The sequence below is a fragment of the Brienomyrus brachyistius genome, chromosome 21, assembly GCF_023856365.1.
Source record: "Brienomyrus brachyistius isolate T26 chromosome 21, BBRACH_0.4, whole genome shotgun sequence".
NCBI classification, from domain to species: domain Eukaryota; kingdom Metazoa; phylum Chordata; class Actinopteri; order Osteoglossiformes; family Mormyridae; genus Brienomyrus; species Brienomyrus brachyistius.
The window spans coordinates 18,279,165-18,295,682 of NC_064553.1; the positions used below are offsets into that span (position 1 = coordinate 18,279,165).

Below are 16,518 nucleotides of genomic sequence, written 5' to 3' on the forward strand. Positions count from 1 at the left end.
GCTAAAGAGTAGAAGAGCCGTACCTCTCCTGGCTGTTGTGGGGAGAGTTTATCGATTCAGATTGTACTTCCTGGGTAAATGCTTTCCCAGCTGCCCAAGTAAGAGCATGCTTTCCTAATAAGATGTGTAGAAGTTTGACTGCTTAGTCACTTCACTAAAATTCTGAGCTTGTCAGCTGAGTCTGAGCGAGAGTACAGTGAAACGCTCATAGTCGATCGCATGTTCCCTTTGGATTCTTAGTGCTTCGGTCATTTAGGGATGTTGAGTTGTTGGGGTCTCACGTCAGCTTTGTGTAGCTGTGTGTGGTATTTCCCGCCTTCTTTGGTGCTGTGTGGAACAGGCCTGTACAGATAGCTGGGCAGCACTGCAGAAGTGCAGGCATCTGTCAAAAGTGGATTAGGATCCTGTTTCTTATTTTTATGATGCATTTCTCAGTGTTGAAGGAATGTTTTGCTTGCTTAAGGACTTTTCAGGGTACAGGGGCGGCTTGGCCTTGATGTGGCATGACGCTTTTAGGGGCTTTTATCTACCTGCATCCTCCTTGAACTTGGTCCTGGCTCCAATGCTTTAACCCTCTCTGATGCCTTTGCTAGCTTATGCAACTTGATAGAACAAGTGTCCTCCTACATATTTTTCAACTGCGATGTCGATTTAAGAAAAAACTGATACTTAAATTAAGCCCACATTTAGTTTGAATTGCCATTTTAGTTTTATCCTTCCAGTCAGGAAGACCCCGCTGCAGTATGAAGGATGGCAGCAAATTAAAGTCAGCCTCAGTATTCCTGCATCCTTCTGTGTCTGCATCTCTGTGACTGATCACCTCTGGGCAGCGGTGATCAAGATAGAAAGCACCCTAGTCAGCAAGTTCAAGTGATATTAGAGACGGAAGACGCTGTGTGGATCAGTGGGTTAAGCACCTGTGCTTCTGAGTGTAAGGTTGCCATTTGGAGCCTCGGCAGACTCTGTTGGGCCCTTGAGCGAGGCCCTTAAGCTCCCCCAAAATGCTCCAGGGGCACCAGAAAAATGACCTCACCCTGTGCTTGGATCACAGGTTTCGCTCTCAACTGTATATGTATGTTTCAAAGGAAAGCATGATGGGCCATGTGAAAAGAAGCTGATAGATGTGAGCAGATGACAAATAAAGGATCATTTCATAAGAAAGAGGGGAATCATTTCAGTTACATCCTCACTTTAAGTAATGCAGTACTATTGGTCTGTCTTCCAGTTGGTTACCTTGGTCATTTTTATGGAGGCCTGGAGCCTATTCTAGGCAGCATAGGGCTGGAGTACAACCTGGATGGGATGCCAGTCCATCACAGGGCACCTAGACTTTATGGGAAATTTAGTCATACCTGCTACCCTTACTGCATATCTTTGAACTTTCTGAGGAGAACCCATGATGAACTACGACTGAAGTAAAACAGTTTATTTCAGAACCAGACAGCACATCGCTAAACTAGGGAAGATCCCTGGACAGGATGCCAGTGCATTCTGGGGGGAAAAACACACCCAGCAATTTAGGGACTTCAAACCAGCTACAGGAGCCCACCTGTCAGGGATAATCAAGGAAACCCAAGAGAAAAAACATAATAAGAAGTTCAGATGGGACACACAGAAGCGGGGCAGCACAGTAAAGTCAAACCCAGAAGTGTGGGATGCATCTGGGCGCAGGCTGCAGCAAGGCCTTGCTGGAGAGCAACCATCTATTGTGCTTGATCCTGGTGCATGCTGGGTAAAATGTCAGTTGCTCCAAGCTCACCCATCTGTTTGCGGGTTGGCTCTGCCATCACCTGTCTTGGGTCTGTAAATCGCTCGTGACGCACGGGGAGACGAAGTGGCAAGATAAAGAGTGAAAACAGAGGGAGGATTCCTGACAGATGTAACCCTTTCTACTCTTGCCTTTCTCCACAGCCTGGAGACCTGTTTACACCCCATCACTCTCACCTTCAAATGTGATTGGTCTGAGAGACATTCGACACTTTAAAATCATAACAGAATTCACTTCCTCTGCAGCATAATAGTGCTGTATAGAGTGGGGTTTAAATGTGAATCCACGGGTATTAACTGCTTTAGCGCTCCATTATGGCCTACGGTCGGCTAGCTAAAGGTCTAATGTTTCCCCGGATGAAAGCGGTGAGGTAATCATGCAGCCCTGCCCTCACCCCTTTCGGGCTTCACATTTGGGTTTTAGGAGCTACTTAGGATGGAACTGAGTGGTAATTAAATGATCTCTGGGCCCTGGTGATCTCCCACCGGGAAATTTTCCAGGACAAATTCTGTTTTTTGGCTCGGTGAGAGTTTGTGGGAAAAATGAAAGGTAAAAGTCTGAGCCGGCTCCAGGCCAACTTGGATGATGATGAAAAAAAAATTGGATACAGTAATTGCTTGGCAGCTGACAAATTTAAGTCAGGTAGGTGTAACATGGCTAATAGGATGCTATCTTATGGGGGACGCAGGGGGGGCCTGGACAGAATGCCACCTGTGCCCCTCTGCTCTCAGGGACGTGGGGTTATCCCGGGGAAGGTGTGTGCCCAACAGAGGCGCACATGGAAGACAGGAAGCAGGAAATGAAAGGTTTTGATGGTAATATGTGCACGCACGAGACCCATCTGTTCCCCATGGGCCGGGATCAGGGGCTTAAGTGGGGACCTCTCACCGATCCGGGCCGGGCCTTTCCTGAGCCGGTCCGAACACCGGACTGCTGCTCAGTGGGAGTGGCAGTGGGATGCTCTGGGCTGCTTGTTTTTCATACACCCTCCTCTACACACTGGCCTCTCACTCGCTTTTCATTTCACCACAGATGCTGGCTTCTGTCTCACGCTTCGGCTTGTAAATGGTAAACAGACTCGAAGCTGCCTTCCAAAGCCTCAGGAAATTAATGTCTGCTCGGCTCTATCTGCTCCGTCGACCCGTTTCAGGGCCTCCTGCCCTTACGGTTTGCTCCTGACACCTGCAGACGACCTCAGAGGTCACGCTTACCGCTTGAGCTGAACTCCAACACCCACTCCAGGTCGACACCAGCAGTCTCCCCCAGACCCGTGAAGAGGAGCAGCCTGGAGTGTGTGCAGTCCAAGTCAGCTGTTTAGTATTCCAAGGTGCCATTTGATCCGTTTCATATATGCAATTCAGATTCAGCCGTGGCAACTTCACACAGCGTCTCGGTGTTCACATGCGCTGAAGCTCCTGTTGAATGTCATTCTGCCTTTGTTAAAGATGCAATAACATGTTTTATAGGCAGCCATTAACAGCGATGTTATTATAGGACGGCAGCCAATGTTGTCGCGACGAGCTTGTTTCTCAGGCCCTGTGGCTGCCGGCGGCACTGATTCATTTTCTGTGGATTGTGAGGTTGGCTGAGAATCAGGTAAAGGCAGGAGCAGCACAAGTTCCCGGAGTAAATGAAGCCATCCTGGTCATGTGACTCTCACTCCCAAAATGCCACCCCCCCCTTCTTACAGTACCCCGAAACCAACAGCAATATAGTGCAGCTCCAACTATATTTCTCCCCCATCTGCCAATTACCTCTGCTTGCATATCTTGTTTCAAACCGGTGGATTGTAACTTTCCAAACAGCTCCCAGACTATAAAGGCTTGCTTGGCCTGGGCCTGTAATGAAGGGGCTTTGCGGAGCTGAGCCTACAGGCCGGATGTACCATGTGAATGAGCCAGCAATGACGGGATGGTCTCTGTAGCGATAGTATGGGATGATAAAGGCGGGATGTCCTCCAGAGCTAAGGAACAGCCGTCATCAATGTGAGTGGTCTCCGTGGCAACAGTGTGGCTGTGGGGAGCCCTCTGTAGCAAATGGGACAGAATCCTTGGCGACAGGATGTACTTTATGAGAACGGGAAAGGTTCCCCCAGGTGCTCATTCATTGCTGGCAATTTTCTGCTGCAATGGCACGACATTTACAGGTAGAGGACTATTTGCATGGTGACTAGACACTGGGAAAGTACAGTATACCCCAGTCACATGCCAAAGGTTGGGCCCCGATTCTGAGTAACAAATTGTTAAACAAGCCGATTTTCTTGCCGTATGCACAAAGTGAATTTGTCGTCTCTGCCAGATATGTCCACTGCCTCGAGAGAAAGCATAAATGTAATAAAATTAAGCTCTTTTGGATGCTGCTGAGAGTGTGGGCTAATGGCACCGCCTACTCGGGGCATGTTCGCGGTTGAGAAAGGAACAGCTTGGATAGCTGTAATCCCGCAGACCAGAATATTGTAACCCTAAACTCTGTTAGGGTTAGGGTTAGCTTAGAGCAGGCCTCGTGTCATCCATGCATCTTTCAGGAAAACTTGCATTAGCTGTCCTGTGAGTGGGGCCTCTTACTGAGGAGGGAGCCCTTTCTTTGACTGGTCTCTATGTAATAATAATAATAATAATAATAATATCTATTATAATTACTGTTTCCACTGTGGCCCCAGGTTGGCATGGATGTTTCTACCCAACCTTTTGGGTTGCTGCTGAAGCATGAATGTAGGCGATTAAACGGAGTCCTTGAAGTGATAGAAAGGCCTTCAGCAAGGACAGCATGCATGACTGGGCAGCCATCTTCTGAAAGATCCGGAAATAAAGATTTATTCCGAATGAACTGCAGATGGAATTCATTTTAATCAGTGTGTTATTATTGTCACAAACCTCCCCCACCCAGTGGAGTTTCAGTGCGAAACTCATTCCCTTTGCCTAGAAGCTGTGTGTGTCAGGTTTCATTCCTTACCTATTTTTAAGTGCTTCAAGTTAGAGTGCCACCTACCTGTTGGAGGTCTGTATTCATTTTTTTTGTTCATTGTTTACAAAGTTTATAGTCTGATAAAGAAAAAATAATCCATCCACCCATTTCCTGTAACCACTTGTCCTATTCAGAGTCACAAGGGGCCCTGAGTCTACAGGAGCAAGGCAGGGAACAACCCAGGATGAAGCACCAAGCCATCACAGTGCTCCCTCATATACCATTCATACCTACGGGCAATTTTGGTAACTCCAGTTCATCTCAGCATGTTTTTGGCTGTGGGGAGAAGCCAAAATACCAGGAGAAAACCCATGATGACATGTGGCAAACATGCAAACACTAAACAGAACCTTGGCAGAGACTTGAACCCCAGGTCCCAGGAGTTTAGGGTTTGCCTCTATGCCACCCCACAGAAAGTAAAAGACCCAACAACAACAGCAAGAATATTTATCATTCTAGCATATTCCGCACATATCTAGCATATTCCATACATGTATTCACACCTGCCTTGATAAATATCTGTCTGGAGGTGTCTGATATCAAACACTAGGATTACAGATTTCAGTGGATTACAGTCTGAGACAGTTTGCTTGCATGGCTGTCTCTTCCCTCCTAGAGCGAGTTGTGGCTGCCTCCCTGGATGGCACGGTGGGATCCACGCTGGTGGATGTACACCTAGCCCTGGAAACAGAACAGTGTTCTTGGGAGTACAATGACAGGTTGAATCATTGACCCCGCCCCACCTGAAACACAAAGGAAGCTGCCCCATCCCCACCTCATCCCTATTTACGGTCCTCTGACACACACACACACAGGTTTATAATTATACCTTTGTGGGGACTCCCCATTCATTTCTAAGGAGAAAACTAATCCCAACATGACCACCTTAAGCCCTACCCAGCCCAAAGCCTAAGCCATAAGCAGTTATTACAGAGATTCTGGGTCTGTGTTTCCAGCTGGCTTCACACAGATGCTTAAGTCACTCACCCTGTCCTTACTCCCTAGCACTGCATGAAATAAATATTGACCCAGAATTAATAATAAATGAATACTGATTTACTGCCTCCTGGCCAGGTTGCCCCCCCATACTTGTGTCCTGTGCTGCTTAGGATGCCCCCCCCCATTCATTTTGGTCCCAGTGTTAGCCTGTGTAACTAGGCAGGATTCCTGCCAGTGAGGAGGAGGGGGCACTGTTACACTCGCCACCTGAATATAATCTTGTATTATAGGTAGTTCCCCTGTCACTTCCTTTGGGGAAGTAGCTTTCATTGTAAATAAGGCTAGGAGACCCCCCACCCCATTATCCCATTGTGGCCTCTGCCACAATTTGAATATAAGTGCCCACCCATCATGCCCAAAATGCCCAGCCCAGGATGGCATCCCGGTAACACCATGACCCTCACCAGTTGGGTGCAGTCAGGGTCACGTTCAGTGGTGGAGTGGTGGAGATCCTGTATGATGGTGGAGGAGGCTGGGTGTGCGATGGCCATGGCCCCCGGCGGGCATGAAGTGGAGCCATCTTTCATCTGCTTCCTGCCCAAGGTGAGGGGGGCAGCCCTATTGGGGGCCTCACTTTGTGGGGCCGCAGGGTGCCTTGAGACTCCCCGCAAAATAATGCGCTGGTCACCTGTGGCTTTTGTACAGCAACCCCTCCCTCGAAAAGCCCTTCTAGGTTGGCTCCTGCCCTTGCCCCCCCCCCCCCCCCCCGGAGCCCCTGCGGGCTCCTTCTTGCTCCTTAGTTGGCCTCACTTCCCCCCCTCATGACTCAAACCCTCTGGGATCCTCTGCTGTGGGCTGAGGGTGACTCTCTGTTAATGGCACTCAATAACTCACGAGGGCCACAAACACCAGCCTCCCTGCCCCCCTTTACATTCCCCCTCTTTGCATTATATTCAGAAACGCCAAGTCTGGCGGTTCCAACTATCTGTGAGGGTGCGGTGCTTCCTTGCCAATCCGGTAAATCCCGCAGCCTCAGATGGCTGCCCAGTGTAAGGAAAGTGTCACGGAGCGTGATTATTTTTAGTGTCGATTCCTCATGTGTTCTGCAGAGTTTCAGGCTGTGCTCATGTCTCCTATACTGTTTTTTAATGGGGATTCGGTACAAGAACAGCTCACTCTTCTGCGTTTAAGCATAACCTCCTGTTCTAACCAGAGGTATGGACATTTCAGGGTCCCATAATCACCAGCAGAGGATTATTGGTTTGTCACAGAAATGAGATCTTGGAATAATAAGGATGGCAGGATTAACAATGTCTAATAATAACCTATGGGAAGCAGGTTGACACATTTAGGGAGTGACAGCACAGAGAAGTCAGTCCTCAGTGGGACTCAGAGCTCCTGCAGCGTGAGTCAGGGCAACCCAAACGAAACCCCAGTCCATTGTGATACTCAGCCCGGCCTGCGGCGTGAGTCAGGGCAACCCAAGCGAAACCCCAGTGCACTGTGATGCTCACCCCGGCCTGCGGCGTGAGTCAACGCAATCCGAACAGGACTCCATCTATTGTGATGCTCATATACTCTCACTCTCACGCACTTGTACCAAGACCAATTTTGCAGCAGTCATTCACCTTGGGAAACAATCAAAATCCTCAGAACGGTTCTACTGTCAAGTCCAAATTTGTAATGAGCTTTGATGGAACAATCCTTCCTGTATATCTACTCTCCTACTCTGTAGTAGACATTCTGTACAAACAGATCAAAACATAATATTCATGATTTTGGACAATAATGGCTACCAATCTGTTAAAAATCTATTTTGTTTCCATCAGCTGCTAAATATAGGCATGAATATGGAGCTCTGATCCAAGGTTTTCCCATGGAATGTTCCAGCTGACCAGTGTCAATGCTGGCCCGTGGTTTGGATTATTTTTTCAAACATGCATTTACAGCCACATTTACAAAAGAAACATGTGTTGTTTTCCCCTTAGAACTGGTATTTCCACTGAAATAGAGATCTTTTCACACTTAAAGAGATGTAATGCATTTTACACCCTGGAGAGACCCAGAGCCAGGCTGTGGGTGGAGTAAGGAGATTTTAAATGTAATAGATGCAAAGACAGCATTCTTACAATGGATGGCAACAGGAAAATGTCCTCTTTTTTTCTCTGGTGCACCTGCTCTGTATTGTGAGGAGAAACAGTGAAAGATTTAATGGGGGGCAGTGAAAATGGAGACTTCAGTGCAGTTAAGTTGGTTTGAATGTGTTCCTTAGTAAGGTTTGTCCTTTTCATCTGACGTAACCCTACACAGACCCCTTGCTCTTTCTGTCAGGAGAACAGTCCTTAGGGTGTATGTCCATCCTGGCCCCTCCCACAATAATGTTATCCCTGTTTCCCATGCGCCCCATCCCGCATGCATGCCCTGCGGGTGAGGACACTGCATCTCTCTCCGTCTTGCCCTGCCCCAGATGTTCCTTAGTGTTCCTCCACCAATCGTGTCCCAAATAGCCTTGTGTCATGTGACCTCGCTTAGACCTCCTGTCAGTCCTCCTCATGGGTTGCCTGACACTGGATGTCACTGAAGCTAAATGATACCTGCTAGACTTCACTAGAAGTGAAATGCCTTCCCTTATCCTGCTATGTTGTCTTTTTAGATGATTAGACTCCAACAAAAAAACAAAAAAATCTTGTGTGATATGAGAATTGCAAAACCTTGTTCATCATTCCTGATGGTTGATTTGAATGAAATTGCCCCCCTCCCCCTTGCTCGTGATGAGCAGTAAATGAGGGCTTTTGTCTATTGTACTCAGAAGCAAACAATAGCTATTGTGCAACGAAATCAAATTACAGTCCTTGATGCTTTGTGCGTTCTGCCCCTCTAACCTCAGTGTCTGGTTTCTCCGCTGAGGTATGTACCTGACTGAGCAGTTCACCCACGTGAAGCCTGTTTTGGGAAAAACCTTTGGGGTTTGAGGGTTCAGCAGGAGTCCCAAAGATCATGCTCATATCACTGGAAGGGTTGGCCAAGGAACCCTGAAGTACCGGGAACATGTGCATGATCTGCCAGTCGTTTCTGGGAGTGTCATGGGTTGTTTGGTGCAGCCTGAATAATTATCCAGGTTGCCTTTAATTCTAGGCTCTGAGGCAACACTTTGGTCTTAAAGCAGGGAAGCTGACACTTAAAAACAGATGTATATGTACTATTATCTAGTGTAGCCCAAGCAGTACATTACCTCAGCACCAACACAAACACACTCATACACACACACACACACGGTTGTAATTATATCTTTGTGGGGACATTTCTCTGGGGAAAACTGTAATCCCAACCTAACGACCTGAACCCCTACCCAGCCATAACCCTAACAATAAGTGACCAAACAAAATTCAAGACTTTTGGCATTTTAGTTGCGAGGGACATGCGGTCCCCACAATGTAATATACACCTAATCCATGTGCACACAAACACACACACACACGCACACACACATGGGCATTTGTGTGATAATCAGAGGGATCTCGTTTCTTATGTTTAGTGTTCCTAGTTTTCCACATGTGCTTTGAGATAATTAAATGGGAAACTGTCAGCTTTAGCTTAATTGGTGTAAACCTCTGAGGAACAGATGGTATTTCAGCAGAGAATGAGAGATGGCGTTTATCTCCCAAACAGAGCCTTCTTACAAAGAGTTAGCTTCTGTAAACTGGCAAAAGATCTTGAGGTTGAATTGAGGAAGAATTATTCTATACTACTCCTCCAAACCATTTAATTTGAATTTTTGGCATAACAGTCCGAAATATTCCTGCATCCACTACTGGACTGAACCAAAAATTATATCTTCATTCTTCTGCAGCATTGTCTCTTCATATGTACCCGGAAAGTTCAGATTCTCAACTGAGTTAGTGTGTTTCAAGACTGGTTCTCAAGGTTGTAGATTATCCTATTCATAAGTGGACTGCAGGATTGAGATGGCAGTAGGTTTGTGTGAGTCTTGCTGTGGCTTTTGTTACACCTGATGAGCTAAATGTGGTTTGTAGGGCTTTGTTGAATAAGACAGAAATCTGTTACCAATCAGTTCCCATAATGATACTATTTATGGATTAACAAAAGTGTGGGTTACTGTGTATTCAGAGGCTTAACTCCAGCTGTTTAATCCCACCCCTCTCTCTCTCTCTCTCTCTCTCTCTCTCTTTCTTTCTGGCAGCTGAAAATGAGAAGACTGACACCTCTCAGGATGGTGTCTACGATGGAAAGAAAGTCCTCCCCAAAACACCCCCCACTGTCCACCCACGGAAGGACAGGCCAAGGAACACTGGCTGCACCCTGGCTACCAGCCTCACCCTACTGGCCACCACCTCATTCCTGCTGGGGCTGCAGTGGTATCTTATGTGATGGTGACCCCCCCCTGCCACCCCAGAGCATGTCTCATTCAAGCTTGCTCTTTCTCAAACATACACAGGTGGCGTACTGCGGGAACTAAGAGAGGGAGGGGGAGTTGGAGGCAGATCGGAAGGAGGGAGAGGGTGGGGGTGGGGGTAGTACCCCCTTGGGATGGATGCCGGGTCACGCTGAGGCACGGACCGCGAGGTCGGCTCTTTCTTCTGCACCCCTGTTAGACATCACAGTCTCGCTTCCTCAGGCAGGCTTCACACCTTCTTCTGTTTGCCCTAAGCTCCTGTACATGAATTCCTTGTTGTGACGTGCTTTTAGGTACATATGCATAAATACTAGCACACAAAGCAAAACAACCTTACTGCTCAACATTAGCAGTGCGTTATTCTCAAATATTTCCAAGTTACATGCACACACAGACATGATTTGCACATTTGCGTGAGATAACTCTCAGTCAGGCAGAGGGACGGATTCATAATTACTGGCTCCAAGTACCTCCAAAAAAATTCCTTGTTCCAGCCACTGGGGGTTGGTTGTTTTGTGATGCCACCAAGTATAAAACTTATTAAATAAATATTGAAGCATTGTTTGGCTCCCCCTTACTCCTGCTCTGGCCGGGAAGCCACTTACTGTTAAAGCTTTAATACCCAGCTTTCCCCAAAGCCAGGAAGGTGGTTAGCAATCTGAGCTTAGGGAGAGGAAAGACACCCTCTCCTGCCTTGCTGTCAAAGTCCAAGCGCACAAGTGACCCTGCACACCTTCTTCGAAGGCTGACATCATGCTGCTCTCTACTTATCTTCTGCACATCTCTTTTGTACAGAATTACATGTTTATTACTTACGACTAAACAGTGTCGTAGCACCCGAGGCTAAAACGGGAACCAAGGAATGCAGTCGATTTGAACTTCCTGATTGCCGACTTTTTTACAAATGCAAAATTCAAGGTGGCTGACAGCAGCAGTTCAGGAAAGAAATGAACTGTATGCACTCCAGAGCCGTCTTATACTTAACTCAGCCCTTCCAAAGCACTCTGGAAGGTCGTGTGGGACACCCAGTGTGATGTCAAAGATATATCATAACATGTGATTAATCATATAATTCAATAGGCAGGATTTAACAGTCATGGACCTTGAGGATGCAGTGTTTCTGTGTTTATTGTCACATGTAAATTTTTCTTAAGAAAAAAAAACATATCCTCTTCAGACCTGTAAGCGTTTGATTAATGTGTTTTAGTTGTTATTCCCTCTCTTGTAAATTGCACAGAAGCTTGCTAATATAATTGCCGTTATTTTTTTCTCTCTTATGGATGGGGGGAGGTTTGGGTGGAACAGATGAATGGACTGGTAACTGCTTCCTGTTTCAGGAACCTGAGAAGGCTTCAGTAGAGTTTGGGTTCAGTCATTACCAATCAGCAATCGCTACAGCTGTACCATCAGTAAATCCCTTAATGCGTAACTAAATACAGTGAATCAACCTTCTAATCGTTTAATTGGATTTTAACTCACATTTCTCCTTTAGCCAATTATAATGCAGCAAAGTTGTAAATAGCACCAAACTATATAATTATCAATTGATTGTTTTATGGATCTGAAATGTTCGTCATACCTTGCATTTATAACAGTAAAGCAAAACTATTATTAGTAGTGATTTTGAATTGTATTTGTGCTTGTTTTGACAGCAGCGGTGAATATTTCTGCCAACTAGACCATCTTAAGCAAGAGACGTATGTTCTGATATAGTTTTGTACATGTTTATGCATCACTGTAAACCCAGATGAATCTTACTTGCTGCCTGAGAATTACACAAAAGTATAATAGGGCTTTTGTTGTCTAATATACATATTTTTATATTTGTGAATATTTGTGTGCCTTATGCGTGCATGTGTTTTTTAATGCGATGCTTTTTGGATGTTTTTGTTTGGTGTCTGACCTGTGAAATTGAACAAAGGAAATGCGTGAATGGTTGGTCTGACCAGTGGGGGGTGGCATACCTGCGAAGGTATCTGTATGTTTTTGTGTGGGTGTACTTTTCAATTATGCTTGGGTGGGAAGTGTGTATATGTAACCCCTTCAACTACCCTTAACACTGTTTACAGAAACAGTTTTCCCTCTCTGGAAAAGCTCAGCTATCTTGTCGGACTCAGAGTCGCTCCGGTCGGCCCTGTTCTTCTTGCCAGCGTGGCTTTGCCTAGAACAAGCCTGTTACACTGTTGTAACACATCACAGAAGGCCCAGCCCAGCTCTACGTTTCGAGTGGCCGGCAGGTCTGAAGTCCTCTCAAAGCTCAAAGCTCTTTCTGTCTGAAGCACCCGTAACCTATGCACGTCTTTTTTCACCACATGTATTTTTAAGCACAGAGATGAAATTGTCAGTCTTGTGCAAGATGAGCTTTTGCAGATCGCTAGCGACATTCGGCCATTTTTTTATTTACTCAGACAAGAGAGGAACCTCGAGGCTCTGAGAACTAAGTGTCATCAAGTATCAGCAGAGAATGGGACTGGTCATGAAATGGTTTAGCAGTCTCTAGGGGGAAATGATACCTGGAGATCATCGATAACTGATGCAGGATGATCATAACTGATGAAGGAGTGGCAGTGAGTAAAGGGCGGGTCAATGATTAAAGGGGTGGGCCATCAGGACTTGACTGACAGGAATGAAGCCATATGACATGAGGAAAGGCCACCAGACTACTGCGGCTAACCTGTACTGCATTTCCCAGATGTCTCATGCTGTTGTTAATGCTTCATTTAGATGACCTGCTCTTTGCTCATTGGTGTGTTGAATGGGGGAGGGGTGGCAATGTTTGTAACATTAGCCAATAGCAAACGTCTGGCTGTGTGTCTGATCTATAGGTCTCCTCTCAGCTTGGTGTATGAAACATTTATTTATACTGACATTTCAATAAATGTACAAGAACTTGCCGGGCAATTTAGTGTAATCTTTGTCTTTTCTTTTTAATAATACTTAGAAGTTCTCCACTTCTGTTCCCTTGACTTCTGCCTGTTATGATACCCTTAGGCCTCGTAAACTGTTGAGTCAGAATTTATTAATACAATTCAGTGAAATTGGTTTATCGACTTCCACGTTCTCAACAAAGGAAAATATAAAAATCACACAAAGATTCCACTGATCAGCCTCAGAATATGTAAAATCGTGATATGCAGGGTCTTGATTCACTTGCCACTTTTGCCCAAATGATTGAAAGAGCCCCTTCCCCCCCAGGGTCCAGCACTTGCCCCCCCGAAAAGTTTCTGCAGAGCCCTGGCAATATCCATCTACACTTGTGCACGGCACACAATTTTCAGATGATGATTCATAAGGACGAGTGAGCTGCCTCACATCTCCAGGGTCGGAGCTTTGAATTTCACCTCTGCTCACTGAAGAGTCTGTGTGCGCCCCTCTTCTCATGTGGGTTTCCTCTGGGTGCTCTGGTTTCCTCCCGTGGTCCAGGGACACACGACCGGGCTAACTGCCATCTCTAAATGGCCCAGTAGTGTCCGGTGCGTGTACGTGCCCTGTGCCCTGACTGGCATCCAGACTCCAGGCTCTCCCACAGCCCTGATCATGATGGAAGAGGGAGGGATAATGTATAAGAGTATTTCCTTCATATTCTCCCCATGTCACATGCATCATTTTTTTGTGACTCACCACACTGATCAGCAACCCTTCCAAGCTTCCATCAATTTCCACAAACCATGTAGGACCATAGTTAGCAGATCCCGGGCAGCACACAGCACCAGGATGCTCAGTCCGTCTGAGGGCATGAGCCCATGCAGACTGTCATGCAATATGGGGATTTTGGAGATGCTAATTCTCCTGGCTGCTTGTGTTGGGGCTGCAAGAGGAAAGCCTCATACCCATGGAAAAAACTAAACAAACATGGACAACACGCAAACAGCACACAGCATGGAAGTCTAACATATTTACAGACCTATTCCTACAGATGTACAGACTCTGTTATAGAACACCAATATTAGATCATCTGATGACTTTACGAGTGCTCTGCACAGAGCTGACACAGAGGGCAGGTTAGGACCCTGTTCCTGTGATCGCAAGATCTCCAGTTCAAATCCTGTGGCTGGTGGAATGATGTTATCATTGGGCCCTCGAGCAAAACCCTAAATCCCAATCATTGCAGGGACTCCCTTGTCCTCAAGCAGAATCCCACTGAACTCTTCCACTATGACTCCCTCCCCCCAAACAGGCTCATCTACACTGCCTTCACTGGCTGGCAAATCAGTAAATCAGCTGCAGGGGTTTTGGACTGATTCAGTCAGGGGGAGCCAGCGTGTAGGAGCGTATCATCCTTCACAAACACGTCATGCTACCGAACGTCTTGATCTCACTGTACAGTACAGTCACTGCGATCAGTGCAGAGCACAGCAGACACAGGCAGCTCTTTGTACTGTAACAAAACATAAATTTGCATTAATAAAAGGCACCAGTGCAGTTCTGTCATAATACACACAATAGCCACCAATAAACATTATTTATTGATGCGTGTTGTTAATATTCTGAAGAAGGCACTCCACTGAGACTGGAGTCTTCCCCTCAACTTGTTTTTTCAAGCTATTCATTTCCATTGTTTATTTTCTGCAGTTAGCAATGTGTCTCGCAGTTGTTTTGAAATGAATCAAGTCACATTTTGACGTGCCTGTAGTGTTTTATCAATTTAACTTTGCTGCCATGTCTTCATTAAATGTATGTGGGATAACCCACAACTACAAAGACAGGTTACTCAGGAGGATGGAATTGATGTCAGAAGCACGGTTTTCACAGCAGAAAAGCAGACAAAAACAGCTCTCCAAAGATCACTCCCTCCACAACGAGAGCCTGTTTTATGTCAATCAAACCTATTAAATGATCACAGGTGAACAGTAATTAATCATTAACTAATCAGCTGTCAATTAACAATGAGCAGCCTGCAGCGGAGTAACGACCTCAGCCCACCTTGGCTCACCCCCCCGCTTTTAACAGGCCTTGGATAAGTCTATAATTATCAAGCTTGGTAGTTACAGTGGAAAGATCTGCTGAACTGTAACGCTGGCAGAGTTGCTCTCTATATTTCCTGGGACTTGGCCTAAATCCACGGACTTCTGGACCTGTCCCCCCTTGGTAGCTGCTAGGTTGGCCTCCACAAAAAGGCACTGGAGCGGCGTGCAGCCCAAACGGAATGCTGAGGCATTCCTCCCCCAGGCGTCCACTCACGCTCTTGCCAGATTTAGCTTTGCCTACCTGTGAATAGACTCATCCATCTGCCAGGCTCCCGGACAACAAGGCCAGCCCTCTAGCCAATGGGACAGGCCGGTCCAGGAGACAAGGGCTGCTGGCAGGTTCGCTTGCAGACTCAGCCAGCAGGACCGAGAATAAAGCTACCAGAGTAACGTCTGTGTGAAGGTGATTAGGGGCACAGTATGCTATTCATCCCTCTGCACAAAACAAAGCCTAAGTACAAACCACTGGCTTCTCTGCAGACACCTCATTCCCTCTGCTCATAGACTGTTACAGCTGTCTAGAATTTAAAAACCAGTTCTCTAACTGGTACACAAATTACACATGACTCCAGACCAGTAATGATAAATTGAGTTCTTTCCTTAATTTTTCCATCGTTAGCTTCAAAAGCCAATAGCCATATAAAAAAAAAACCCATAGGAAACAGGTTTTTCACTTTCCCTCCTGGACCTACATAAACCGATATGATCACTGGAAAAAGAGATTAATCAATAAGTTCAGTAAACCACTTCTATAGTCAGGGAAAAGTAAGACATTTTACTACACATTACTTTTTCTTGGATTAAAAATATATTTAATTTCATCCATTCTTTAATAATTTTAAGTAACACAAAAAAGAATCTGGGTATTTCCCACCAAATAAGGAGCCTTGATATATAACACTGAGAGATAAGGACCCGAGAGGCTGTGTGTCGACATTAAGGCCTAAAATTCCCCCAATGGATTTATTAACTACAGTCACCTCAACTCACAGACACATATTTCTTATATCAGAAGGTACATTTCTTTTGGTTACTTTATAATCCCTTTATTATATTAGCAATAATTACTTTCTCAGAAGACTTTATATTTAGAATTTCCCGACGTCTGTTATAAAAAATTACTTCCTCAGGGACACTCAGAGGCATAAATGGGGGACTTTATTGCGACTCTTTAAAGTTAACAGACTTGGAGAGTCCACAGCGAAAGCTGCCGTTTTGGTTTTAGTGAAGGGCCAACAGACATGGAAAAACTAAGAAATGAAAAATAAAGACTCTTATTCTCGTTCCTGTGACCTTCACAAATATCTTCGCTACCTTGAGAAAACCCTGCATTGTATCATTAACAATTAGTGACTGATTTCAGGCAAGTGGGGTAACTTGTTCCTTGACTTTGCCCCTCCCGCTATCTAAAACCAGAGCTCTGCGCATGCCTGGAATGTCAGCCCGAGCCCAGGCCCGCCCCAAGC

General features: G+C 45.9%; 1 protein-coding gene across 2 annotated transcripts in view; it reads left to right on the top strand.

Annotated features, from left to right (window-relative positions):
* The window catches only part of LOC125716647 (glypican-5-like), a 101,932-nt gene extending 88,946 nt beyond the window's left edge, over positions 1-12,986 (top strand). For both annotated transcript variants that reach the window (XM_048989204.1, XM_048989205.1), the window contains one exon: positions 9,873-12,986. In XM_048989204.1, coding sequence (XP_048845161.1) covers positions 9,873-10,060 — 188 coding nt within the window. In that variant the 3' untranslated portion in view covers positions 10,061-12,986. The remainder of the gene's footprint in view (positions 1-9,872) is intronic.
* The last annotated feature ends 3,532 nt before the right edge of the window (positions 12,987-16,518 follow it).